The 26943-nt window shown below is 39.3% G+C and overlaps 2 protein-coding genes across 7 annotated transcripts; both read right to left on the bottom strand.

Moving 5' to 3' along the window:
* Nucleotides 1–188: 188 nt before the first annotated feature.
* gtse1 (G-2 and S-phase expressed 1) lies at nucleotides 189–5247 on the bottom strand. Of its 2 annotated transcripts, none has more exons than XM_081699279.1 (12): nucleotides 5115–5247; nucleotides 4687–4731; nucleotides 4387–4444; nucleotides 3564–4194; nucleotides 3309–3470; nucleotides 2952–3087; nucleotides 2215–2613; nucleotides 2042–2111; nucleotides 1665–1898; nucleotides 1092–1275; nucleotides 708–824; nucleotides 189–534 (listed from the first exon to the last, which is right to left on the bottom strand). In XM_081699279.1, exons 2-12 carry the CDS (start codon nucleotides 4706–4708, stop codon nucleotides 439–441), a joined length of 2109 nt encoding a protein of 702 aa, XP_081555405.1. In that variant the 5' UTR covers nucleotides 4709–4731; nucleotides 5115–5247; the 3' UTR covers nucleotides 189–438. The 2 variants fall into 2 exon arrangements, with proteins under 2 accessions (XP_081555405.1, XP_026869717.2); XM_027013916.3 differs by having other exon boundaries at nucleotides 190–534; nucleotides 1092–1383.
* A 1987-nt stretch (nucleotides 5248–7234) lies between these two features.
* atp2b1b (ATPase plasma membrane Ca2+ transporting 1b) lies at nucleotides 7235–25642 on the bottom strand. 5 transcript variants are annotated; one of them, XM_081699077.1, is made up of 22 exons: nucleotides 20520–24047; nucleotides 20116–20202; nucleotides 19773–20023; nucleotides 16594–16791; nucleotides 15987–16241; nucleotides 15598–15723; nucleotides 15098–15286; nucleotides 14373–14396; nucleotides 13421–13564; nucleotides 13088–13302; nucleotides 12588–12830; nucleotides 12164–12405; nucleotides 11697–11934; nucleotides 11322–11501; nucleotides 10981–11068; nucleotides 10776–10882; nucleotides 10415–10606; nucleotides 10064–10277; nucleotides 9578–9789; nucleotides 9318–9425; nucleotides 9012–9200; nucleotides 7235–8824 (listed from the first exon to the last, which is right to left on the bottom strand). In XM_081699077.1, the coding sequence occupies exons 1-22, from the start codon at nucleotides 20552–20554 to the stop codon at nucleotides 8489–8491; spliced, it is 3873 nt and encodes a 1290-aa protein (XP_081555203.1). In that variant the 5' UTR covers nucleotides 20555–24047; the 3' UTR covers nucleotides 7235–8488. The 5 variants fall into 5 exon arrangements, with proteins under 5 accessions (XP_081555203.1, XP_081555206.1, XP_081555205.1 ...); XM_081699080.1 differs by having other exon boundaries at nucleotides 21545–21561; XM_081699079.1 differs by lacking the exons at nucleotides 20116–20202; nucleotides 20520–24047 and adding an exon at nucleotides 25524–25642.
* Nucleotides 25643–26943: the final 1301 nt, after the last annotated feature.

Here is a 26943-nt window from a genome sequence, read left to right as displayed (position 1 = left end):
GCGCATACTGCCACCTACAGTATTGATATGTACTTGTTCACTCCCTTCATCTCACAGCTTGTTAACCTCTAGCTACATAACCTACATTCATATCTTAGAATTAAATGAAGGAAACAATCCAGAATCTTATGCTATAAAACACTGCTTCTCAAAACACCGTTCAAGTAGCTACTACATTTAGGATTGAGATTTTATTTGTACCTTTTCAGAAAACAAATCAAAAAGAAAATTATTCTAAACAATAAGTTTTATCCATACCAAAACAATTACTTAATTCAACAATCACTTAAAATCAACTATAGGAATAAAATCTATATTATTATTATTATTATTATTATTATTAGCATCTTAATATGCACATAGACATCCTTATATATTCCAAGTCTTTTCCAGTTACAGTTTTATTTTCCTGGTTCTCCAACATAGTGTGCTTCTCCTTTAAAAGGACAAGTTGATAAGCGGAGCCTCATTCACAGTGTTTTTCTTATTTTCTTCTGGACTCCACTTTATAAGGGGTGAGCTCAAATCAATCAGCTGGAATAAAAAAAAAAAATGCACCACAAAATAAATCAGAAAATCATGAGAACAATCAAGTCTCTAAGTAATGTTTTATCATCATCAACACTGAAAAACAATAAAATATCTGAACAGAAACATATTTAAAAAGGGATAAAAATCAAGCTAAATAAAAATGGCTGATCCCTCACCTGGCCACCAAAAGCCTTATTAGGGATGGTTTTCATCAGGTCCGGGGTGTTGGAGAGGTCAATGAGAACCTTCTCCTCTGGCTTCATAACAGGAGCAGGTACATCCACCAGCAGCACCTTAGATGAAATCAAAAGAAAACATGAACACAGTTACAGTTCTACTTCAGCACTGACACTAGTAATGCAGAACCAGACTACAACTCATAATATTAAATTCTTAAATATGGCATCTTTAATACAGAACTTTGCCCAATCCTTCTCTAAGATACATGGCTAGACCAGAGTCAGAACACCACAGATCTTTTTATCCTCCAAATTAAAAAAAACAAAACAAAAAACCCCACACCTGAGTATGCTTGTGTAACAAAATGCTTTGTTTATTACCTCATTGACTTCCTGTCTCTCCGACTTCTTCAGCTGATTGTTGTGCAGGCTTCCTTCAGACACCAAGTACTTTGGGAGATCCGGTTTGGGTTGGTGAGATGTCAGATCTGATGGTAATAGCTTGGAGGGCATTTCCACTGCTGCTGGCCCACAGGCAGTGGGTCTATCAGCATCCTCCTCCAGACTAAAGACCAGGGAGCAGGGCTGAAACACAGCCTGAACACAGGCCTCCTTTTTTGGTTCTGTGTGCTCAACTGCTCCTTGGGGCACAACCTGCTTCAGCTGTCTTGGGCTAAACAGTCACAACCTTTTATTAAGTAACCATATTCAATATGAACAAAGCACACACTGAAGCATTCTATGTAAAATCAGAGCAATCAAGCATCAAAATTTGCTTCCATTACACTTCTAGAGGCAGTATGTGTGTGTGTGTGTGTGTGTGTGTGTGTGTGTGTGTGTATGTATGGGGGGGGGGGGGCAGCCTTAAATCCTAAAGTGCAATGAGTGAAGAATTTCCTTGTTGGTATTTTGGCAAATTAAATGTAAAAAAAAAAATAAAAAAAATCACAGTACCTAGCATCACCAATCCCCAAGCTAGAGGCAGGGGACTGCCGCTCTGGGGTGTGGCTGGCACAGCTAAGGCGAGGCACACTTTTGGGTGTGAGCATGGGTATGCCCGACACCCTGCGGGACACAGGGGTGGGTAGAGCAGAAGGTCGCCTCAGTTTAGACTGCACGGGCTTCTCAGCTGCAGCAGAAGGGGTCTGCAGTCCCTGTGGTACAGGAACTGCAAGCCTCTGAGGAATACTGGATGCACAGAGATAATGAACATAAATCTACAAACATGGCAAGTAAGTTGCACTAGCACCAAACCTCTTTAGTCCAATTTAAAAGCTGTTAAACATATAGCAAAACAAAAGAATGTTTTAAAATGAATATTGCTACATTACCTTTCCATACTGGAAGCTGACATCAGTCTTTTTGGTTTCATAATTCGAGGGACATCAGGAGATGAGGTGACTATAAATCCATATAGTCACACATGAGACACTGTCTGATCACCATTAATTCAGAGCTATTCCAAACTGAGTCTGCTAATGGTGCACTATTTTTTTTGTCTCACCTTCAGATCTATGCACTCCCTTCAGTGAATTTGTGGGAGTTGGTGCCACAAAGGCCTTCAGGCTGGAGTTCACCTTAACAGTGTTTCCAGTCTTAGCAGCAAGTATTGATATGCCAGGCATAGTGGCAGCTCTCTCCAAGGTCTTCTTGGCTGGCATTTGGTGCTGGATAGAAGACACAGGGTCTGGTCTCTTAATGGGCGTGGCCTTCACAGGTCTATGCTGAGGTTCTGCGTTTTTGCGACCCTGAATGGAAAGGGATGTTCGTCTCCCAACAGACGACTCCAGAGGTTTGGAGATGATGCCCGATTTGTGGCTGGAGTTGGGCAGCCTATTGCCACTGCTGGGAACTCGACCACCGATGCTACTCATGCTGGTGTTCAAGGAGGAACTGAGTTTGCCTGCATGATGAATGATAATGGTTTATTAATTCATGGACTGCACCAAATGTATACCAAACTGACTGTTTTACAATAAGCTGCTTCATGCAGCTTAAAACAGCTACACTCACATTCTAACACTAATGGCTCTACTCACATCACTGCACTGTAGTAAACTGATGTTTGGCAGCATTCTGATTTTAAAAAAAACAAAACCCACAACAGTAATATACAACCCCAACAAAACATTACAGTTGTTATAGCTCAGCTTCTCTACCAAAAGCTGTAAATGCTGTTCATCTGAAATCAAAAGGCAGCTCAGGAACTAAAAGCTATAAAAGTTTAATACTGGCCTTTACCTGTTGGAGAAACAGACAGGCTGGAGTTGACACTAGACACAGAAGAGGAGGAAGAGGAGGTGTTTCGGCTTCGGTCTAACACCCTCCTATTGTGAACCAGAGGAGTTTTGCGCACAAGCGTACCTCTTGTTTCGGACTGAATGACAAACCCAGGAGAAATACCAGTTTATTTACTCTCAAAACCAGTTAGTTACAAGTTACTACATAAATCCAACTACTCAAACCTAATTAATTATTTAAATCTACCTATTACTTTATGGAGACCTTAGTCTGTTCATATAGATGATATTTAACCATCCATTCCCATTCCAGCCATCTTTATTTAAAAAAAAAAAAAAAAAAAAGATGTACATTTACCTTATTGGGGACTGGGAGAGCCCTCTTTCCTGGCAAACTTGTGTTGAAGGAAGAATCACTCACATCAGAGGCAACACTAGTTGCATCAGACAGGAGGTCTTCAGTAGAGCCTGCATTGCTTGTGCTTCTATTACCAGGGCTCCGCTTCAGGCCAAAACCAGCCTGAAACATTAGTAGTATAGTTTATATAAATGTTCATTATATAATCTTCAACTTCAAAGTCAAAAGAGAATAGGTGATTGAAAGTTTCCTTACTTTGCTGGGTGGAGGGAGTCTAGTTTTGCTTGGGGGTGCAGGTTGATTGTAGGGTAGTCGTGAGTTCGCCATGGTTAAGGGTTTGCTGGATACTAGTCCCCTACTTGGTAGTAGGCTTTTGCTTTGAGGAGCTAATTTAGGCTGAGTGAGTATACTCCTCACAGGGCTGGAGGTGCTGATACCTGGCTTTCCACCAGACATACCACACAGCTTTTGCAATTTTTTCTGGATGGCTGGTGGCAGCTGCTTCATGGGGCTGTCCTGAACACAGAAGGTTTCCCTCTTGATGGGGCTAAGAGCATCAGCTGGCTTGCTGAAGATTCCCAGCTTGGCTGAGGAATCTACTTCAAACTTTTCTGCATTTTCAGGCAAAATGGAAGCAGCTGTCATAATTTCTGATACAGGGCCAGTAATGGTCCTCTCTATATAGCTGGCTAAAGAATTGGCCTCTCTACAGATCTCCTCAAAGTTCTCCTCAAATAGGGGCCTGCAGCTGGGCTCTTCACCCACAGTAGTCTCATTGCTCAAAATGTCATTTGTGGTGGTTTCCACTCCATGGGAAATACATCTCTCCTTATCACTGACTGGACCCACAAAGACCTCATCTTCAACATCCTCATCCCCTTTGGCACTGTAAGATGAACAAATTATTCCATACAGCAAACTGAATGTAGACAAATACATGTTTGGGGTTTCTACTTAGTAAGAACATTCTACATCTTAAGAGTTTTTAAAATTACAGCCTAGCTGGTTATAATGGTAATAATTCATCTTGTATTGCAAGTGTGCACTGAAACTAGAAACTGACCAAGTGTTAACAAACCTTGCTGGGGACAGTGAAACGTCAAAATCAAACTTCTCTTCAGCCAGTGAGCAAAAATCTTTGGGGGAAAATACACAAAAAAGGTATCTGCGTTACAAAAATTTTTAAAAATCGTATCCGTAATGGAATAAAAGTACTGCACAATATATAGTTATAGTCATCTACATAAAACACAAACACATAGCCAATTTACTACATGTACCACAGCTAGTGGTATTTTATTTTATATTTTATAGTTAGCTAGGTTAGTTTAGTTTGTACGTAGCTAATTTAGTTATCTAGATAACTTAGCTAAGTTACCATCATTGGCTATTGAAGTCATCCTGCTCAGGAAAGTCCCAAGACCTGAAAATAAACGACATTAATTAACTAACTAATCAATGTAATTGGTTCAATATTCGTTGTGACCGTTATTGATTTAGTCTAGTGCATTGGCGAGGATATTTAATATTAACTACAACAACATAACCTTACGTTTATAGCCATCTCCACCAACTTAATTAGCTAGTTAGCGTTAGCTAGCTACGTGGCTTTTTCCGCTAGCAATTTCATTACGATTATCTAGTTAGCTAGCATTAGCTATCTTAGCGCAAGAAAGCTAACGCTAGCTAGCTAGCTAGCAAGACAGCTAGGTTAAATGTCTAAGCAACATATCACGGGTATGAAAACCACTCTAAAGTTTCATAACAATTGCGACTATTTTCCTTTATACTACCATACATACTCACCTTCTGTTTGTATGTTTTGAAATCAAAGCGGACACTCGTATTTTACTTCGCGGAAGGCTTTGTATAACAGGGCACATACAGAAAGTCCTAAATAGCGTTTATCTCCTTTCAAATTTCGCGTGCAACCGGATTTCAAAGATCACGTGACATAAATGTTGCCGCTGCATTGGTTGGGAAAGTATCACGGATGTGGCAGTAATCATGTGAGGCTTCGGACTTGGATTTATCTCAAATTCATTTCAAACATACTTAAAGGTATTGGATATAATGTCATGCAGCGTAAAATTAGCAGAAGAATGGATACTTTAAGCATCTCATTGTGCAATAAACGAACGAGAGTTGTTACCTGTTGAAGGACGCAAGTGGTCTACTTTGCAGTCTTAAGCACGACCTGATCATGTAAACTACTGTGATAGGTTGATTACAGTCAGGCATAACGTACGTGAAAGTAAATATGCCAATATGGTATGAAAGACATGGTATGGTCTCTTCATACAGTCTCCACTAGCATTTCTTGATATTTTCAGCCTATTTATTAGAAAACCTTTGGAGAATACAGCCCATCTGATGTAATGTGCAATGTGTGTTAGCCATTTGCCATCTTATCAGTGCTCACTTTCTGACCACTGCTTGATTTTTTTTTTTTGGGGGGGGGGGGGGGGGGGGTCAGAACAGTGAACTCAGGTGTAACACTGATGCATGTAAACCCAAGGAACTTAAACATACTAGCACAACGTCTGCCATACTGTGTCAGGGTCAGGGTACTGTTATTAATTTTAGCAGCTCACCTAGTATACTATGTCACAGTCAATGTGTTGTCATTGTCACTATCCATTAGGCAGCGGGTCCTGAAATTAACCAGTGACGAACAGGGTAGAAGAGGACTACAATTCTACATAGCATTACACAGCCTACAGTCAGTAGCCCCACACCTGTAATCTCCAGCACGTCAAGCTGCACAACAGCAAACATAACAAGGTTACCAGTGAATAGGGTGACCATATTTTGCTTTTCAAAAAAGATGAGAATCAACAAATTTATTTATTAAGTTTACTTTCAGGACCAATAACAATTGCATTGAGTCAATATAGCCAGCTAATCTTATTCTCCTCCATTCAGATGGTCCTTGCAAATTAAATAAACAAACAAACCATATAAAGTAAAAACATATATAATTATCATGATCATAGAGAAAATTGCTATATTCCCATAGAGATTCACTACTTTACTGGATATATTTCAGTAGTTCTGATGTATGCAGGTATATTTTCCTTAAGATCAATCTTCTTTAGATATGAAAATGCTGTTTTAACAAGGTTGATGTGTAATCCACATCTAATACACATTTTCCACAAACTCTGGCCATTCTACAGTTATAATTGTCAGATTTGTTTTGAATTTCCATTTTATTAAACCTACAAGCTTGGAGTAATTTGATTGGAGTGTAGCTGGTGGCTATTAACATAAAGAGACTTATTTATGTCAAATTATTTTGTCCGTGTATGCTGTACTCAGACAAAATGGACACTGCAAAACAAACAAACAAACAAAAAAACCAACAACGAAAACAAAGGAGCCCAAGGCTCATCATAACCATCAGCTAGCTCTTTGGGCATTTTAGGTCTTGTTAAGGTATCATACAAAAGGTACACAACAAGGTCATATCGAAGGTAAAGTTTATATACCCTCTCTGGTTCTATGCTTCTGTGAAGCAGTTATACACACCTGCTGACGGTTTGCTTTACAGTGTGTACAGGATCAACCAACTGTGTTGTGCAAGAATGAGAGCGCTATAAAGGAATCATCAAAGCAATGCAAAAACAACCACAGTGTATGGCCACTGTAGAAAGGAAACATCAACAGGAAAGCAAATCCAAATCCTAGCTGGACACATTTTTTAGGTCTCAAAAAAAAGGGACATGTCCAGGAAAAAGGAGGACATATGGTCACTCTACCAGTGAAGTTATTTGCAAAGTGTACATTTGTTTCAAGTAAAATATGTGGTGTGTTTATAAGATTAAAACACATGTACAACAGGATGTATGAACATCATTAAATTCTGATTCCCACTGCAGTGTTTAATTCAATGTAGGTTTCAGTAAATGTATGATACAAAAATATTAAATGCTAATATTTATTTTATTGCCAAAAGACACACACACACACACATACACACACACACAAATTTAAATTTAACCACAATCACAATTTACACTGCATTTAAATAATAGATGTTAGCACATATGATAGAAAAAAAGAATCCATAAACAGATGGATAAATATTTATTCCCAAAATAGGAATGAAACTACAGTCAAACAAAAAGCATTTTGTTCCTCTTCACTTTTTTAATGCAATATGCTTATGTTGTGCAGCACAATCCACCATTGGCCATTACCTACTCTGTAAACCAACATTTTCATATCAATAATCATATGATGTGCATTTTTGCTGAGAAAATGCATCTTACACCATCACAAATTTCATTTCAATCCCTTATCCACATATTCCAGCTGGCGCTCAAGGTTTCTGGGGCAATAACTGACAGCATTTATGAAACAGCAGAAAACGACATCATGCAGAATGCAATTCCATAGGCTGCCCTACATTGTATGACTCTTTTACTTGATGTTTTCAATATAATACAAGTAGGGATCCTGGACTTAAATGTCTAGTTAAGACTAATGCAACCGATAAAGCCATCAGCTAAAATGTCTAGTGTCAAATTATTCCCACAAATACCCTACACCTTTTGGCATATTTCAGACATTAAAGAGCCCACCTAATGAATTGCTCTGAAATCTTAAACTTGTATATGAATGCCACACAATCTGACATTTGTTTCCCCCTTTAACTCTCCACTTAATTCAGACATCAATTGATCACTATTATTCTGCTAAAAATAAATCTCACATACAGATAAAGCAGCAACTATATGTAGGCATCATTAAATTTGTATTTTGCTCCCAGTTTTATGCAAGATGACATTTTCAGTGTAAACAAAATCTCTGTAGTTAATCCAATACATTTCAATGTGTTTCACTCAGCAAGCACAGTAAAAAAAAAACGGCAATTTCACCGAGTGATAAATTTGATTTCCCCATCAACATTTTGTTTAATCATCATAAAAATATAGATCTTTCTCACTTTCCCTCTACTATAGATGGAAAGATTCTGGAACTTCACATCACAATCAAAACCAATATTTTATTGTATGACAGCAACCTCGTCAGTGCACAGACCATTGAGAAACAGTTCATAGAAAACCCTCTCCTATTGCCAGAATGTCTAGCAACTTGCTAAATGTGCCATCATGCAAGAACATTGACATGGTCTTAGCTTGCATGGTTTCAGAGTGGTCTTAGGATGGGTGGATTCAGAGAGATGTCTCCAGGCTGTGCAGGGGGCTACCAGGTGGCTGCAAAACTGGAGTTTTGATGTCCTTATGATGATGAAAGCTTCTGTTATTTATAGCATTATTGTTCTTGTTATATGGAGACAGAACAGGAGGAGGGGAGAGAGGCTCAGCATTGCGTTTTGTGGGCGCATCCTCCTCTGTGTCCGTGTCATCAATCAAGGGGATGGCAGGCTCCGAGTCATCAATGCGAAACTCTGGGTGGGTCATAAAGTTGTGGATGGAGCTGCGAGACTCTGGGGTCTCCAGGCCTTCATAAGGAGACAAAGCTTCTCGAAAGGCATTCACTACTCGGATCTGTCAGAGGAGGTTAGGAGGGATGTGAAAAATTAAATAGTAAGATCAAAGAAATACTCAATACTGTGCCAGTGTACATGGGGATAATGGACAGGTCACCCTACTACTCAAGCATTGCATCTAGAGAAGGAATACATCATCCAGTAATACTGGAAAGCTCTTTAATGATGGCACAGATGCCGTCTACCTGTGTCTGAATTCTGTTGATGCCCCTGCACCACAGGACCTGCCCTCTCCTAAGTTCCATTTCAGCATGGTCAATCTCATCTAGGTCCTTCATCTCTTCCAACTCCTCCTCTGGGATCTCCTCCTTCTGGGTTCCATGGCCAGCAGTCTTCAAGAACTTCAGATGACTCGTAGGAATTGTAGTGATCAGCTGTGAATGTGTCAAAGTCTAAATAAGGCCTTTAAAAAGCACTGCAGCTTTTCTTCTCCTTTTCTTTCTTGTAGGAAAAACCTGAAAGAAACCAAGACAGTATGACCTCAGGCTCACCTGACCCCAGAGAAGGCATCCAAAGCCAAGGAAGACACACCAGAGCCATTGCTCAATACTGAGGCCAACACAGCTAAAGGGCTTCCCACCAAACTCCACAATTATGATCTGCAAAAGAAAGCAATTGCACTTTATGGGGGGAGAAAAATCTATTAAATTAAGTTGTAATGTATTATGATTATAATGAATTTTAGTTTCCAGTGACCATAATGTTTTTTTAAGCTTTGTCCCCTTTATAAGTTGACATTGACTAACGTTACCTGGACAACAAATGTTCCAAATACAATGGAACAGAAGACCATGTTGTTGAAGATGCCATCAAAAACGTTTCTCTCGCCATGTATCTTGCGAGCATTGATCTCGTTGAAAAGCTGCATCATGACGAAGGTGTTGAAAACGATGGTGTAATGTTCTGAAGGTGGGGCATGTAGTGGAGCATTTCTGCCACTGTCGATGTCAAAGAGTTGCTCACCTGTCAGGGAGATAAGCCACAAGAATGGATGTGTACAGCAGGTACTCTTGTCTGGTCTTATCCCAGTCTAACAGAAAAGCTTTTGGCTTGCATTTTAATGTCAAGTCTATAATGAAAAACGTATGAAAACCTTTAGGATATTATAGCTTTAGCATATGCAGTTTTGGCTACAGGATCAGTGCTTCACCCCTCAACCAGTAAGTGGCTCACTTTTTTCCCTACAGTCTTGGTGGTAATCAATAATTTGGTACATATGCCAAATTGCAGGACTCACCAGCAAACAGCAGGGTGAAGATGATGATGAGCTGGTAGATGGCATGGCCCAGAATGTTCTTCATCATGGTCCTGGAGATGAGGGGCTTGTTGCGCCCATACGGCTTCCTCAGCAGCAGGGTCTCTGTGGGAGGCTCGGTGGCCAGAGCAAGCGAGGCAAATGTGTCCATGATCAAATTCACCCAGAGCATCTGCACTGCTTTCAGTGGGGAATCCTGTGAGGAGGAACTCCATAAAGAGAGTTAATCAGTTTAAAAGTAGAAAAACATTCAGACTACATTATCTATATGCAAGCAGTGCCCTTTAGGGGTTGTGCGTGTGTGTGTGTGTAACTTATAGATTACTAACTAACTTGTGTGATGCAGGCTCCTGTGAATGCCACGATAACTGCCACCACATTGACTGTCAGCTGAAACTGCAAGAACTTGGAGATGCTGTCATAAACATTTCGGCCCCACATAACAGCCTTTACAATGCTGGTGAAGTTGTCATCTGTCAGGATAATGTCAGAGGCCTCTTTAGCAACATCTGTTCCAGCAATACCCTAAAGATATGACATCACAGGGACATGCCAGATTTAATTGACATGTGTCCAAGTAGGAGGTAATGGATTTTACAGATTGTACTTAGAGTGTGTCCATTTTAGAGTTAGTTTATGTAATTGCAAAGACCAAAAAATTCTAATTCTACTGTGATTATTTTGATAGGCATACCATTGCAAAACCAATATCAGCTTTCTTTAAGGCAGGGCCATCATTTGTTCCATCTCCTGTTACAGCAACCACTTGTCTTTGTTCTACAGCAGTGCTATCAATTATACCTGAGCAAGAGATAGCAATGTCACTATGTGACAATTGTATTTCTGTGGTGAATAATCTCTCTCACACACACCTACACACACAAGCTCTAAAATCGTACCTTTTACTAACGTGTGCTTATCAGTTGGTGAGGATCTTGCCAGTACACGCAGTTTGGGCCAAATCTTGTCTATACGTTCCTGCTCAATCTGAAAGGAATTAATTGAAAACAGCACTCTGACATGAGATGTGAAAAACCTTTGTGATAACATCTTCCTGTCAGACTTCCGATTGACATGTACTTTTTTTTTTTTTACTGAATCAGCAGCATTTTTTATGACCATTCTAAAAATCGCTCTATAAAAATTCATTATTCATTACAACAGAACCATCAATTTACATAATATATAGCTCCAACACATCCTGATAAAAACATTTCCTAGTGCATTGTTGCCAACTTGCCTCCCCCAGTTCATTGCGTATCTGCTTGTTGAATTCTTTGCCCTCAAGGCACAGGAAGTCATCTCCAGGGTTGAGGATGCCACACTTTGTGGCGATAGCACGTGCAGTGTTAATGTTGTCCCCAGTCACCATGCGCACTGTGATGCCAGCTCGCTGGCACTTTTTAATAGCATCAGGGACCTGCAAGGGTAAAAGCAGGCACAAGTTACACCATGAAATCTTCAAACTGACATATGCTTATGACAGGTCATGTGGCACAGAAGAATGTTAATCAGCCATCTAGTTTCTTCATCCTGCAAACATACAGAATGCACAACTGAATCACTGCAGGATGTTGCCACAAAACTGCACCCAATGAATTAAACCGGTATTAACCTCAGGCCGCACAGGGTCTTCGATGCCCACCACGCAAATGCAGGTGAGGCCTGTGAGAATGTCTGCCTCATTGGTCCAGTTGGGTTCCCCCTCTAAAGCAGGGAAGTCCCTGTAGGCCAGACAGATGGTACGCAGGCCCTCACAGGCCATGGGCTCAATCACACTCCTCACTATGTCATCCCGATCTCTGGGCTTGAAAACCCTGGCATCACCGCTGGCTGTCAAGATTTTGCAGCACCTGCAAACACACAGGGCCAAGGCATTTATACAAAAGGACTGAATAATATTTATTCAAAAAGTATTGAAGATAAGAATACTGATGTATGTGTGTAACATACATTATTTTACCTTGACAATTTAATTTTATATAAGTTTACATTTTTTCTTAAATCACAAGTTTAAAATATACTATAAATCATTACTGCAACCCACTCCCTATACCTTCACTCGATTAAATGCAAGCTTACTTCTTCAGGAGAATTTCAGAGGCTCCTTTGCTGAACATCCGGTAGTTTCCATCAGTATACCTCAGCACTGTGCTCATGGATTTCCTTACAGAGTTGAACGTGTATACTTTAAAGTGTTTCTCTTCTGGATAATCACTGCGGATGCCTTGATAGTCTTTATGCAAATCAAGGACAAAGCCCAGCAAGGCACATTCAGTTTTGTTCCCAACCTGATGAGATAGTCCACCTTCCTTCTCAGGGGGCTATGCACGCGCACGCGCGCGCACGCACACACACACACAGAGAGAGAGAGAGAATGAGTTCAGAAAGAAAGCAATATACCTTAAAATTTCACTCATCTGTTGTAATAGAGGCACAATAGCTAGAGGGCGCGCACATGGAGTCACACACAAATGTATACACTACACTACACATGGTTCCTCACCATAATTTTGGTGGTGTATGCAGAGTTAACGCTGATGCCCATGATAAGCATGTCCATGGTCTTGCTAGCAATGAGAGAAGGCTCAGGGACCGTCCGATAAAATTTGTCTCCCAGATACACCTGCACCACAGTCATTCTGTTCATGGTTAAGGTGCCCGTTTTATCTGAGCAGATGGCAGTCGCGTTCCCCATCGTCTCACAAGCATCCAGGTGTCTGACAAGATTGTTATCTTTCATCATTTTCTAAAAGACAAAAATTAACAAAACCTCAGAGACCTCTGACCAAAACAAGAGGCAAGAAGACACAGAGCATCTTTTGATTAGTCTAGCTTTCAATAACATGTTGCTCTTTAATTATACACACACACTATATAATTCATCCATAACTATACTGTACAGGATGTATATTATGTATAGAGCCACACTACCAGATGAATAAATGTTCCCATTAAATTATATTTATGAAATCCACTTGTATAATGCATGTGTAAAACGCCTACTTTGACAGAGTAGGCTAATGAGATGGTGACAGCTAGAGGAAGGCCCTCAGGCACAGCCACAACCAGCACTGTGACTCCTATGATGAAGAACTTGACAAAAAACTGGATGTAAACAGGAGTGCAATCTTTGATCCATGGAAGGCCCTGGATCCAAAAGGTGTCCACCAAAAAAAGCACCACCAAGATAATAACTGTAAAAACAGACATAAAGAGACCTAGGGAATAAACAGACAGACAAAATCAGATATTAAAAAAAAAAAAAAAAAAGACAATAGAGCATAATGAATATCAGATAATATAACAAATCATTCCATTATATTTTCTCATTCCAACCTGCTTTTCCAATTTGTATGGCTAATTTGGTGAGCTTCCCTTGAAGTACAGATTTCTCCTTCTTTGGTAGACTGGTTTTCTTCTCCTCCCTGACCTCAACCCCATCCTTATTGCTGAGAAGCTGAGTCTCCACACTGGCACCATCTTTACACATACAAACCATACCCACAAACACACACCAGTGTGTTCTTACTAAGGACATCAGAAACACATTTTGTCAAATTTACATTTTAGAGAATGTTACTTATTCCATTAAAATTAAAGCTATTTGACGGTATGGCTTGGTCCCACCCATACTGTATATGAGTGAGTAAGAAGGAATTTTGCTTGAAACATTCTTGTGGCTTTGTGGACCACATTGCAATTTTAACTCTCTCTAAATTTGATTCCACTTTAAAACATTTATTAAATCACACTCATGCTCGTACATGTAATTTTACAGATCTGTTAAATATCAGAAGCTAGTTACCACGTTTTGAATACACTACACAATGAGCTCTTACATATAAACCACTATACTATGGTCACTCATACACCACTGTTTTTCAACCTTCAAATACATGGAGAGAAAGGCTCAGATACAATAATAGAAGGTGGCTTTTTGTGGCGTACTCACTCATTAATCCGAGGCCAGGGATTACCCTGGATGAGTGTTATCCTAAGGCAGTTCATACACTACCATTTTAAACTAAGCAGAGAAGAGTTCCCTCACATCAAGGGCCTCTATAATTATTTGTCAGTAATCAGTATAAAAGTCAACAGTACCTGCCCCTCATGTCACTGGGGCATCAAGAAACTGTACAGCAACACACTCAGTACAAACATTACAACTCAGCCCACTAAACAGACAGGAGTGGCAGCTTTGAGCTCCAGTGAGGAAGGTCTCTGGCTTCCTTCACAAAACAGAACCTTGAGAATATGCTGGAAATCAGATGTGTTGTAAATTGCTTACCTATATATTCATCATGATTTTTGTCTGTTGGAGGAATGATGATACATTAATACATCAAAATACTATTGTGGGACAGGAATTTTAGTAATAGGTGAATGATTTAACCTTATGGCATGTTAACTTAGTATAGCTGCATCACTGGAAAGGACACCAAATATCTATAGTAGCTCTGAAACTCATTCATTCATTTTCTTCTAAACTGATTAATCCCATTCAGGGCTGAGGGAGGTCAGATCCTATTCCATCAGCACAGGGTGCAAGGTGGAAACAAACCCTGGATAGGACTTCAGTACATCACAGGACACACCCACTAAATTCATATTCAAGTATGAGAACTAATTACGTTTATAGTATACTTTACACACAGACCACAGAGTCATGCCATCTTTATGTTTTTATGTTTTTAACTGTGGATGTAATCTTACCCTCTCTGTACTACTCACCTGTATGCACTACACACTTTCAGGGAGTATGGTTATGCGAACATTATGCGAGGGACATTATCCAAAAATAATATTAACAAAACAGACGGAAACCTCCCTTTGCAAGTAGAAGAGCTCAGCCCATTACACATAACAGCTCATATGAGCAACTTGTTGGCGCATAAACGGGTACATTCTTCTGACTTCATAAACAAACTCTCCTGAGTGTTCCAGTTCGGACATTCGTAGATGTACTCAGGCTAGTGAGGAACAATGGTGGGCGGGTTTCCTCCACAGCCTTACCCCTGTTGTCCTTTTCTTTCTTTTTCTTCTCCTCCTCCTTCTTTTTCTTCCTTCTGTTCTTGTTCTCTTTTTCAATATCATCACCTCCATCGTCTCCCGCACCTAGAAGGGTGAAGATGATTCCGGTCTGAGAGTGAACGCCCACAGCCGTGACCAACATCCTCCCGGAGCCCTCCATCACATGGGTGCCTGAAACAATACAGGGCTAGTTCATTATAAAATAATCATTTTGAGAACCACACATCATCTATACCAGTTATATACTAGAAAAATTATTGTGCTTGCAGTCTGCAGGAGTGTTTTGTGTGGTTTCTGGGTTTAATGCAGCGTAATGTTTTGAAGTGCTTTAAACTACCTCTGCATCAATAAAAGTTTTAGGATACTGAAACAAATGCAAGTCAACTGAACTTTTGGCCAGGAATAAGAGCAATACATTTTTGAAAAGCAATACACACTCATTTTGGCACAGACAAATTGATGAGGATTCAAGGACTCAGAACCTGAGAGTAGCATGGGGTCTTTGTCCAGTGTCTTTCTGACGTGGTCTGACTCTCCTGTGAGAGAGCTCTCATCGATTTTCAGATCATTGCCTTGGATCAGCACTCCATCAGCAGGAATGAGGTCACCTGAAGACAGCACAAGCCAGACTGTCAGGCCACTGACACAATGAACAGATGCGTTACTTCACAAGTCAAAACAAAGGTTTTTAAATCAACTAAAACTGGCAGAAGGAACACATATTACAGCAAACAAGGTTATGCTATTTTACAGAAAAAAAAAAAAAAAAATGTTGTTGCTTTTCAGTTGCTTCTAGTGTTAACATATCAGTTATGTGAATAAGGCATGATGCAAAATGTGGGAGCTACAGGGTGAAGGAGAAGCTTTTCACCATATTTCACTTGCGCGATGTCACCGACCACAATCTCGACCACAGGAACGTGAAGGACCTGGCCCCCCCTCACCATCGTGAACTTCTGCTCCTGCTCAATACGGCTCTGCAGGCTGCGAAACTGTTTTTCCTTGCTCCAGTCGTTAAAGGCAGTTACGAGCACCACACAAGTGACGGACAGGAGGATGGCGGCTCCCTCGATCCAGCTGGCCTCAGCCTCATCGTCCATCGCCATGCTGGCGGTTCTTCCACAGCCTGAAGCAGACACCGCAGGGCACCCACAGGCATTCACACTGCTGCAGCTGAAGGGTTTTTGTTTGTTTCTTTAAAACGACTACAAATCGAACAATTTTTTAAAATGTATTTTATTACCTCGTACTCTTACTTTGGGAGCACCCCAAAAATACTCACAAGTCCCCTAAATCTTTTAACTCAGTTTAACTTCAAATACTCATTCAAATACTAATTTCTAATTAAGATCTTTCAAATAAGTAAATAAATATTAGGAAATGAAACAATAAGCATTGAAATGATTTTCAAGATATTATCCATGTTAGGAGAACTAGTGCAATATGCACGATACACTTAAAATACCTGGAGCACTCACGTTCTTTTTCTGCATCTGGAGGTCTATAAAAGGAAAGGCCTAAGGATATTATGGCTGCAACTTCTAAAATAATTAGAGTCACATCTTGCAGAGCTTCCCACACTAACTGAAAGAATGTTTTGGGCTTTTTAGGAGGTATGAAATTCTTTCCAAATTCTTTTTTTCTTTTTGTAATGTCATCAGCTTTCCCACTTAACCCTGAAGGAGAGGGAAATACACACAAGTTAGTGTCATTACATAGATAATATCAAAAAGAATATTAATCAAGAAACAATTTTTACAACATGGAGACAAAAATATCCACATAATTGCATTTTGATTATTTGTTGGTCTCTTATTAGTTGCAACAAATATGATCCCCCTTCCAGATAATGTTGCTTAGATAGTCTGCTTACAGATGATTTTACTCTTATAAGCCCTGTTGACCAGGCCTTGAAGCATTCAATTATTAATTTTACAATCACGCAATATTGAAAGGTCTCTGATTCTTTACAGAAAAGATGATTTACTGTGAGAGAGCTCCTCGGGATTGTTAACTAAATTAAGCAATCCCAAGTACACACTGCTCTTTCTGCTCCTGTACGAAAGTGGTTTTGTCCCTAAATAGCCATCCTGTATACGGCCAAAAAAATTAAAAATAAAATAAAAATTACATTTGATTGCGTGGTTGTATTTGGTTAAATTCTAAATTGGCGGCACTTTTGATGAACATTCCTTAAGACGTTATGAGGGGAAAACACCACCATCACAATCTCTTAGAAAGAAAAGGTGGTGATCTTACATAGGGGATGTTTTATTAAAATAATTCCCAATTAAAAGGCTTTAGAACACAGGTCAACCCTATAAAAGCCTTAACTGTTCCTGTTTTTGTTGGATTGCAATCCCTAGCGTATCCTTGTCATGATTCAGTCGTCTAGAGCCCTCATTACCTGGCCCAGAGCACTAAAAGCAGAACAGAACCAAATCAGACCTGTTGTGGGTCCCTACAGACTGGAATTAAAGGCTCCATTATTTGTAATAGGAAAAAATAAAATAGACAAATATACTATATTTCAGTTATACTGCTACATCCTATTATTGCAATACGGTTTATAGTCAAACACTGGTGAACTTGATGCGACATGGTTTAAAACAGAAGTAGGTTATTTTATCAAGAATCCCAAGATTACTAAATTTATCAAGACCTACAGTACACTCATCTGGAATGTCTGTGATTGATCAGGATGCTTACAGTACACAATTAAACTGTGTCTTGTTAGATGACCTATTTGCTTGCAATATATAGTGCTGCACCTATATGCAAGTAGTATTTCAACTCAACCAGTATAATTTATTTACTTGAATAAATACAGCAATTAGGTTGTTTCCAATTATCCTTAAAATTTGCTGAATTCAACAACTTGGTTGTACATTAACTCACAAAAATAGGTTTCTCTATGGTTTACTTAAATGACCAGATCTCTGATATTTTGTTCGTTTACAAAGCATAAGAGAATCCTGATTCCTAAATGGAACACGTTGATATGCTGTATAAACTTTGACCAGATCACACTGCCCCAACCATACACTTTGGTCTTCTGCAGGTCTCTTTTCCATTCTCTGTAGGAGGCAGATCCTTTAGTGTCCATCTTATTCTTATTGTAAAGTGACCTTGAGTCTGTGAAAGGCGCTATAGAAATTAAACTTATTTTTATTTGAGAAAGTGACCAACACCCCAGCAGTTGTACCAGCTCTCTTTTCTTTCACACACAGTACAAACAAGGGCAAAAACAGAGAGGTGTGTGCAGCATGGAGCAGCCCAAGAGATTAGTGGGGGGAATGGTGCCATGAGGAGCTCTGCTCTCTGGTTCCAAGTGAGGGGGATTACATGTGATAAATCAGTCTGCTCCCTCCTGTCACTATCTATGCTGCACTGCAGGGCAAAATGTAACAGCCCACAAGCAAAGACCACCATCAGACATTTAGCCCACTAGGAGTCATTTAACTTGTGAAGAATGGAATCCAAACAAAAACCAGTGAACACGGAAAAACAATAAATAAACTTATGGCCCTCTTATATTTTACAAAGAGATTTGGCTGGGATATCCATGGGACCATACGTTCTAAATAAATTATTTTAGACTTCACAAGGGCAGGAGTGAGGATATACCCTACTAGCTATTACGTCAGAAATCATTAAACCTTATTTTATAGCATGACAAAACAACAATTTCATCTGGATGCTGAAAGATTATGTCCAAATCACAGACTGATAAATGTTCTCACATTGTGTGTAATCCAGTTCATTTATCCAAATAGTTAAATTAAAAAATTAATGAAGAAAAAAAACAAAAAAACAAAAAAAACATGTTCCATCTAAATCCAAAGTTATCAGATACAGATTCTCCCCCGTCTTATTTAGAAGAATTCAAAGGAAACTAAAATGTCAAAACTGTTACCAATTTTGGTTGAATTTTAGTTTTACATGGAAGTAACAAGTGCTTATACTGACAACGTACTTTAATTTTTCCATTTAGGCATTTGGAAAATGTTTTGCATTATGAAAATTAAAACAGAGACTTCATCAGCTCCGTGGCCGTGAGCCTGCTTATTGTTCTTTGAAAATATTTCAAGGCCTGGGATCAGTTGCCTCATTAAGACATTAATGAAGGCCAAACATTCATTGCATGTCTCAATACATGCAACAACCACACACACTATATGTAGTTTTTCAGCCTTTTCGCCCAACCATGCCAAAAGTCATCTGACAAAGAGAGTGACAGCTACTGTGCCCTCCAACACTGGTGACTTCATTTGGCAAATATCAAAATAGATCTGAGCTGGAAAGCATACACCAGCTTATGTAGATAGGGATCTGTCCAGGTCACGCACCCCTGAACTTCAGCCTATCTGACTCAGGGGTTCATTTAAAATCATTTTAAATTGAATTAGGAGTAGTTCAAGCTTTTCCATTTGTACTAAAAGGTGAAGAGGTATTCGCACTGACTTCTGCATATTATTGGTGTGGGAAAAAAACGTTCTGCAAAATTCTTCAACTCTGTCCAAGAAAAGCCATCACAGCAAGCCAGAGCATTGAGCTACAAAGTACTTGGGAGTTACTGTATTATTTTTAGCCACAGCAAGAATCAGAGTAGGGAATGGTGATCTTAATCTCTGGGCAGTAAAATTATTATATTTACCATCTGTTGATGAAGACTTCAGCCTGGAACAGAGTCCCTCAATACCTCCATACCACTCCTGGATTCTCTGTAATCCTTCTGGTCCTCTGAGATCCATGAGCAATTGGAGCTCTTTGAGTGTACAGCCAAAATCAGCATTGTGGTTGGCACCGGCCTTGCACTTGGATCCATGGAGAGAATTTTGGGACATATCTCCTCTGAAGGGCACCTCACAGTGGCAGAGAAGAGGCTCCCTCCAGAGAAATCCAAACCTTCAGTGGCAAAATCCAGAATTTCCTGTAAACCACTTATAATTCATAGCTTCCAAGAGGCTAAATGGATGCATGTACATAGCTATATTCACTTCATGCATCTGTGTGCATTTTTTTCCATCTTGGTTAGATTAAGGTCACTGAAGATACAGGTTGCTTGGTTGCACTCCAAGCTATGTCTGGGGGGGGGGAAAAAAAAATTTCACATCCACAAAATAAATAAACAAACATTTCATATGTTGATTATCTGTAATTATACAAGTTCTTATCACTCCACTGATATTTCACATTCTAATACACAACATTTTAACAGAATGGAAGTGAATCAATTTGATTGCCCATAAACCTTTGTCTATATCATAAAAAAAAATAATAGTAATAATAATAATAATATTTTATATATATATATATATATATATATATATATATATATATATATATATATATATATATATATATATATATAAAATTTATTTATTTTTTAGTGATGGCGTACAGTTCTGTCAGATATGCCAAAGCAGGCCACACCATGGTCAATCCATGAGACAGTCTTATTGAATAGGGTCATCCATCTTTGGAGGAGCAGTCAACAAGCTTGCAAAGGGACAGCTGATTTGTTTCGACAGCCCTTGAAAGGAAAAATATCTGCCCAAAGCATTGTAAAATATGAAAGGCTAATATCCGAGTTAAAATACAAGTCTTTACTTCTAGAAGTGATCAGATTTAGCCAATATATACAAACTAGATTCAGATTCAAATGTAATTATACACAGGATGAGATGCGAGATATCCTTTGCCAACAATTCATGTTTCACATAGGGCCCAGCCCACTCACTTCATTCATTATAAGCCTCCAAGAAACCACTACTTCACAAGCTCTTCACTTCCAAATAAGTTATTATTATTATTATTATTATTATTATTATTATTATTATTATTATTATTATCATCATTATTAGCTATAACTAATTGAACTAAAATAAAACCAGAGGAAAGACTGAAACTGGCAAGAGTCTGCACTGGGGGAATTACTTGCCTAAATGCTAATTTTGAAGCAAATAGACAACATGCATAAACTACAGTCAACTCAATATGTTATAATACATTTCAGTCAAATTGAACAAGTGAGATCTGGAGAGACAATGGAACCATACTAGTGTACAGAAGTTAACAAGCATACGACTATCACTCATTACACATTTTACTTTTATTAGAAAAGCATGAACTACACAACCCATATTAACATGATTGCTATTTAAACTGAACCAATCATATCCTGTGCAACATTTATTATGCAACAAGAAATGCAACTGAAATGTCAAGAAGCAGCAGATTGTCCTCTGAAGAGTCTGCACAGTAGCTTTTCATATCCATTCCTGACCAACAGAAGAAAGTCAGAAAAAGATGGCAGCTATGCCAAACCAGGTACTTAAAACAGCTGCCAAGGCACTCCAAAACACACTCCTTTAGCACCAAAGGCCTTCTATCATTGCGTCACAACAGTGCAAACACCAGACTTACAACCAAGGAGTGAATGTTCCGTCACTTCACTGAAAAGAATTTGCCCTTCAGTCTGCAGGTCTTGAGTGGGGCAGTGTTCACCGGTGGAAAAGGCTTGCTGGATGATTATCACTGGAAAGCTTCCTCCTTAATCTAATTAGGTAATCTGTGGTTGCACTCATGTAGAACCACTATCGACAGAGCAAGCTGCAGAGGAGAGTACATGTCCTCTTTCTCACTTTCTGCATGTGCACACACACACCTCCCTTTTTTTTTTGTTCATGGAAGAAATACTATACTGCACAACAGATTAGAACAGAAGAGGGCAGAAAATAATACTAATAAAAAGTATAGTTATATTCACTTATACAGACATAATGTGTCAAAAGTCTTTCTGTATGCTATCTGGAGGATGAGAGCACATGCAATTCTCTAAAGCTTCTTCCCCAAATAGCAACTGGATGCAGGGTCCAATGTTAACATTTTGGCCCAAATTGAGTTTTGATGCAAAAAACAGGTAAACTGGAAAAATATAGGTTATCGGTTATAAAACTGCTAAAATAGGTAAGTTTGGGCAATTCCCAAAAGAGGCTCCCTTCCAGTCATTGCCCCTCATTTTCTACCAAAGCAAATTTTATCTTACATTTGAGAACCACTCCTAGATCACCCCTAGTACAGCACTTTCAGAAAGGCAGCTAATCACTCAGGGTGTCATTCTTGGGTGTCTGAGCATCAAAACATCAAACGTGGTAACATTTCTAGTGAATTGACAGCTTTAGAGTGACAAGCTGTTTGTATGTCAAAACAGGAACATCTGCTGCAGTACTGATAAGTTCCTCCAGAGTTCAAAGGTGATTGTGCATAACCGAGCAGATCTGTGAACAATTAACAATAAATGACAAAGAACCACTTTCCCTGGCAGAAATATTAAAAAGAACAAGCTTTAATGCTCTACTGTTAATGCATTTCACATAGCCATTATAGTCTGTTGTAACTCTCAAGGTGTACGCACGCGCACGCACACACGTCCCCAAATCTTTTGCTACTAGAACTAAACTGCCACCTGCTGGACAGATATTAGTTCCTTTTTAAATAAAGAAATCTATAATGAACCACTTCAAAATACTCTTATTATAACTCAAAATAAACTTCCACTCTTACAAGCTCCTCATAAGCAGCTGCAAAGTATCTGGATTCAAAGTTGTCCTTACAAGCCTTTTGCTTTAAATTCTTGCAACAAAGTTTAAATTTGCTCCATGGTCTTTAACTGGCCATCAGCAGTGGCTATAAAACGATCGCAAATTGAAGTCTATCCTGCTGCAAGAAATCTGCTGTTCATCCACTCCAAATCCACGTTGCTATGTAGCATAAACATAATTTTCTTTCTTTTTTTTTTTTTGTATTAAATCGACATAGAATTTAGCTCTGGGTTTGATTGAAATACAAGTAATCGGGATCAGAAATGTTGAGATGTTTTGGAAAATGCGATGTTTTAATTCGATCTGTCCTATTATTTTCATCCTGTTTTTTTTTAAATGCCACTGATGTACCAGATGTGATGTAATCAAAAGGAGGCAGAACAATAATAAAATAAAATAAAAAATTGTTTAAACGTTAAACATTTAGAATTTCAAAGTGACATATTTGACGGGAGGTCTCACACCTGGAGCTGTGTATGAATGCGAAAGAGTTAAAGCTGCTGCTATATCAAAAGTGACACAAACATTCACGGGAGTGACTGAATCTTAGTATCTGTCGCACTCCAGTCAAACACGAGACAGTGGTGAACGATAGATTTTAAACTCTTACTGTGTCGTGTAACCACACAGTAAATCTTACAGCACTCCACTACAGTTGGATTTTTAAAAAAGTTTAAATTAATACGGGTACAGAGGTTCCCTGTTAGAACCTCTTTTACTACGGTACACACATCTTTGGTTAAGAAGCGCGACTATGACCTCGTAAAGCCTATTGTTTGATTACAATACTTGAGATTTTATTTTTCATATAACAGAATTTGATGATGGTGCAAGGCAAGACTTTCAGAGCCAGTAAATTCTTTGCATTGTATACTACAAAGGCATTGAATATTATTTGTAAAAACAAGTTAATTCATTTTATACATATTATAAAATACATGACAATACACTGGCGTTCGACCTAATATCGCAGGCTGCGCCGTTGACGAAGAACGCAACCTGGTCTCCTCTTGCGGCCAATCAAATAGTTGGTTTTAACACATAATTGGCAAGAACAGCTCGCATGCATCACATTAGATTTTTATTTTGTGTATCTGACGAGTATCTTACTTTAAAGGGGCATCAGCCGCATGAGAATGAACAATATGCAAAGCAATGTATATTTTAGGACTCTTTTGTTACGCGTTTGGGGGGGGGGGCAACGTTTACATGTGGAGCATCAATTCTAGCAAAGTACGACTAGACATTATAGAATAATACAATTGATATGTTGCAGGAAAAAAAGAAGATTAAATAATGCATGTTTGAGTTCGTTAGAACTAAACTCGAAAGAACGACATTTATTGCCTACTTACTTTCAGCTGTGAAGTGTCTCTTACATCCCCTCGGAATTAGTTGTAGGACTGAGTTCCACAACTCATTCTGAAAAATAAGCCCCGCCCACAAAACAGCTCCGTCATGATGCAGAGCTTGTAATTTAAAACTGTCCCCCATTGGCTTCTGCTACAAATGAACCAGCTGCTAACAGATGGAACTCAGTCTGAACGGTTAACTGAAGGCCAGACAGTCCTGATTCTGAAGGACTCCCAGAAAGGGGCAATTATATCTGACTACCAGCTAATAATCTGCCTCTGTACAACATGGAAGCTCCTGTCAGGCATTATTGTAGCTATGATGAGTAGGCACATGGCTCAATACATGAGCAGAGCCCAGAAAGGCACTGGCAAGAACACCAGTGATTGTACCCTAAGCGGAAGGAGTGGGGACTAAAGACTAGTGAGTGTCAGAGCCACTATTCAGGAAGAAATAACCAAGATCCTGGAATACATCAGAAAGATGTGCCCCAAGTAATTGTTATGAATTGTTTAGTGAGAACCTCAGACAGCAGAAACCTGAGGAGCATGGGAAGGAGGAGCAGCATGAAACATCATGGCGGGATAAACCATCTGCACGGTATGTACCACCATCAAATAGTGGAAGTGGCTTATATGGAGAAGTCCTACCAATGGCTAGAAAAGGCTGGACTGAAAGACAGCATGGAGGCACTTTTCATGGCACCACAGGACCAAGCTCTGAATACAAGATCTGTAGAGGCTGGGATCTACCATATCAATTGCACCCCAAATGCAGGCTATGCAAAGATGCACCTGAGAAAATCCAGCACATAACAGCAGGATGTAAGAATGCTAACAGGCAGAGCATACATAGAATACCAAAACCAAGTGGCTGGCATAGTATACAGAAACATCTGTTCCAAGTATGGGCTGGACATTCCAAGGTTAAAGGTGCTGGAAAATGCTTAGATCCTGAGGGACTTCCAGATACAGACAGACAAAATGGTAATAGCTAACCAACTGGACATAGTAGTGGTGGATAAACAGCAGAAGAGGGCTATAATGATAGATGTGGAAATCCCAAGTGATGGCAACATCAGGAACACAGAGCATGAAAAGCTTGAGAAATACCAAAGGTTGATAGAAGAGCTTGAAAAGATGTGGAAGGTGAAGGCAACAGTTGTTCCAGTAGTAATCGGAGCACTAGGGGCTGTGACCCCTAGACTTGGAGAATGACTGACTCCAGCAGATCCCAGGAACATTCAAGATCTCTGTCCAGAAGAGTGTAGTCCTGGGAACAGCTAAGATACTACACAGGATGCTTAAGCTCCCAGGCCTCTGAAAAAGGACCTGAACTTAAAGGAAAAGGGGACCACCTTTAGGAGGGTGAGTGGGGAACTGTGTGTGTGTGAATGTGAGAGAGAGAGCAGGATCCAGTTCTCACTAAAATATTATAACATGACTCACCCCCTCTTCTTTTGAACAGAGCTACACGCATGCACACTCTTTGAGCTCCTCTTAAAGCAGCAATACGCCTTTTTGGCTGTTGCAGTGTACTCTTGCATCTGTCTGCTCCTGGCAGTGGAAGCTGGTGTGATGCTCTGCCTCTTCTCTCTCACGCTGGCATTCAAGTTGCCTAACTCCACTGCTCTGTCTCAGGGATAGTAGAGAGCTCAAACAAGATTAGCTATAAATAGTGTGGCCTATCTGCTTGGTTGCAGTGTGGCTCACTCTGATCTCCATTCATCGGGCAGAGGCTAAAGACACTTCCACTTGCAGAGTCATACAGGCTCTCATAGGTTCAAACCCCATTATTTTCCCTATCCAACCAGTCTAAAAACCCACTGTTTGCATAAATTGTCTTTTACTAATATTGTGGAAGTTCACGTCTGTGATTATAAACAGTGATGAACACATCTTTATTGCATCTTCATCCACTACTTCTACTTCAAGTATTACCAATCCTACACTTCCTTAGCCTCCTATAGAGGAATAAGTATGTCTCAGATTCAGGCCTTAACCTCACCTATCTCCCTATGACATGATAACAAGTTCTGATATCAAGCCACAGCCATACTCAAATGGTGTTAAACACCCTGGCCATAAAGAATTTCACATTCACAATCACTCCTATGCATAACATGCTTATGGTCACAGGATTACAGTAGGGGCAAACACTAATAAAAGCACACACACATAAGTGTATATATACACTGTGGGATCACTAAGACAGTGATAAATACAAATTCAGATGATAAATACAGAGAGCAAGATTACTGTATGAGCCACAAAAAGTCAATTCAATTCCAGTGACTCTGTGAATAACCAGTGCAGTATAGCAACTTTGGTCATTAATAAGGTTAGATTCAGTTGGATTAATCTAATTTTATTGTCTGAATTTGGTCTTTATTTTCATGAACGAATATAGGAATGTGGTTTGATTTGGGGTCATGGGTTCATGATTGAATAAAAAAAAACTTAACAGTGCAATATTTATAGCTATTTGTTTATTCTCAAATAATTAATTAAAAGAAACATAGTGAATACATATTTTCTTTCCCCAGATGCTCATGGCTATCTTTTTAATTGTAGTACAAGTCACTTGTGGTACTTTCAACAGACTATTGAATCTGATGCTGGGTAGTGATGATAAAATTAACAAACACACATTCCACATGTGCTTTACTGGGAGATTAATTTATCGCGGTATAGGTATGAAGTAGTGGCTTCGGTTTAATTTGCCAAGACATCCTCCAATGTAGGAGTGTACTCCTGTTCTTGCTGCTCTTAGGAGTGTCCTGTATATAGACATTCTCTTTCTCCCAAGCACAGAGAAAGGAATGGTGAAATAAGTCCATCCTACCCTCACTCTGCTTCACATGGAAAA

The sequence above is a fragment of the Electrophorus electricus genome, chromosome 16, assembly GCF_041902795.1.
Source record: "Electrophorus electricus isolate QZ-2024a chromosome 16, ASM4190279v1, whole genome shotgun sequence".
Lineage (NCBI taxonomy): Eukaryota > Metazoa > Chordata > Actinopteri > Gymnotiformes > Gymnotidae > Electrophorus > Electrophorus electricus.
This window is presented reverse-complemented; position numbering and strand designations above follow the sequence as displayed.

Bases quoted from the DNA above. Each gene is read 5' to 3' on its own strand.
- atp2b1b (XM_081699077.1), bottom strand. From the start codon at position 20,554: ATGGTGTGGCCTGCTTTGGCATATCTGACAGAACT. The intron at 16,242-16,593 runs GTGAGTGCTCCA...TGTCTGCTTCAG, and splicing joins TCCAGATGCAGAAAAAGAAC to GCTGTGGAAGAACCGCCAGC. The intron at 10,883-10,980 runs GTACGATTTTAG...TCTCTTGCTCAG, and splicing joins TAAGCACACGTTAGTAAAAG to GTATAATTGATAGCACTGCT.
- gtse1 (XM_027013916.3), bottom strand. From the start codon at position 4,708: ATGACTTCAATAGCCAATGATG. The intron at 1,899-2,041 runs GTAATGTAGCAA...CTGTGCATCCAG, and splicing joins TCAGCTTCCAGTATGGAAAG to TATTCCTCAGAGGCTTGCAG. The intron at 535-707 runs GTGAGGGATCAG...TTTTTATTCCAG, and splicing joins ATAAGGCTTTTGGTGGCCAG to CTGATTGATTTGAGCTCACC.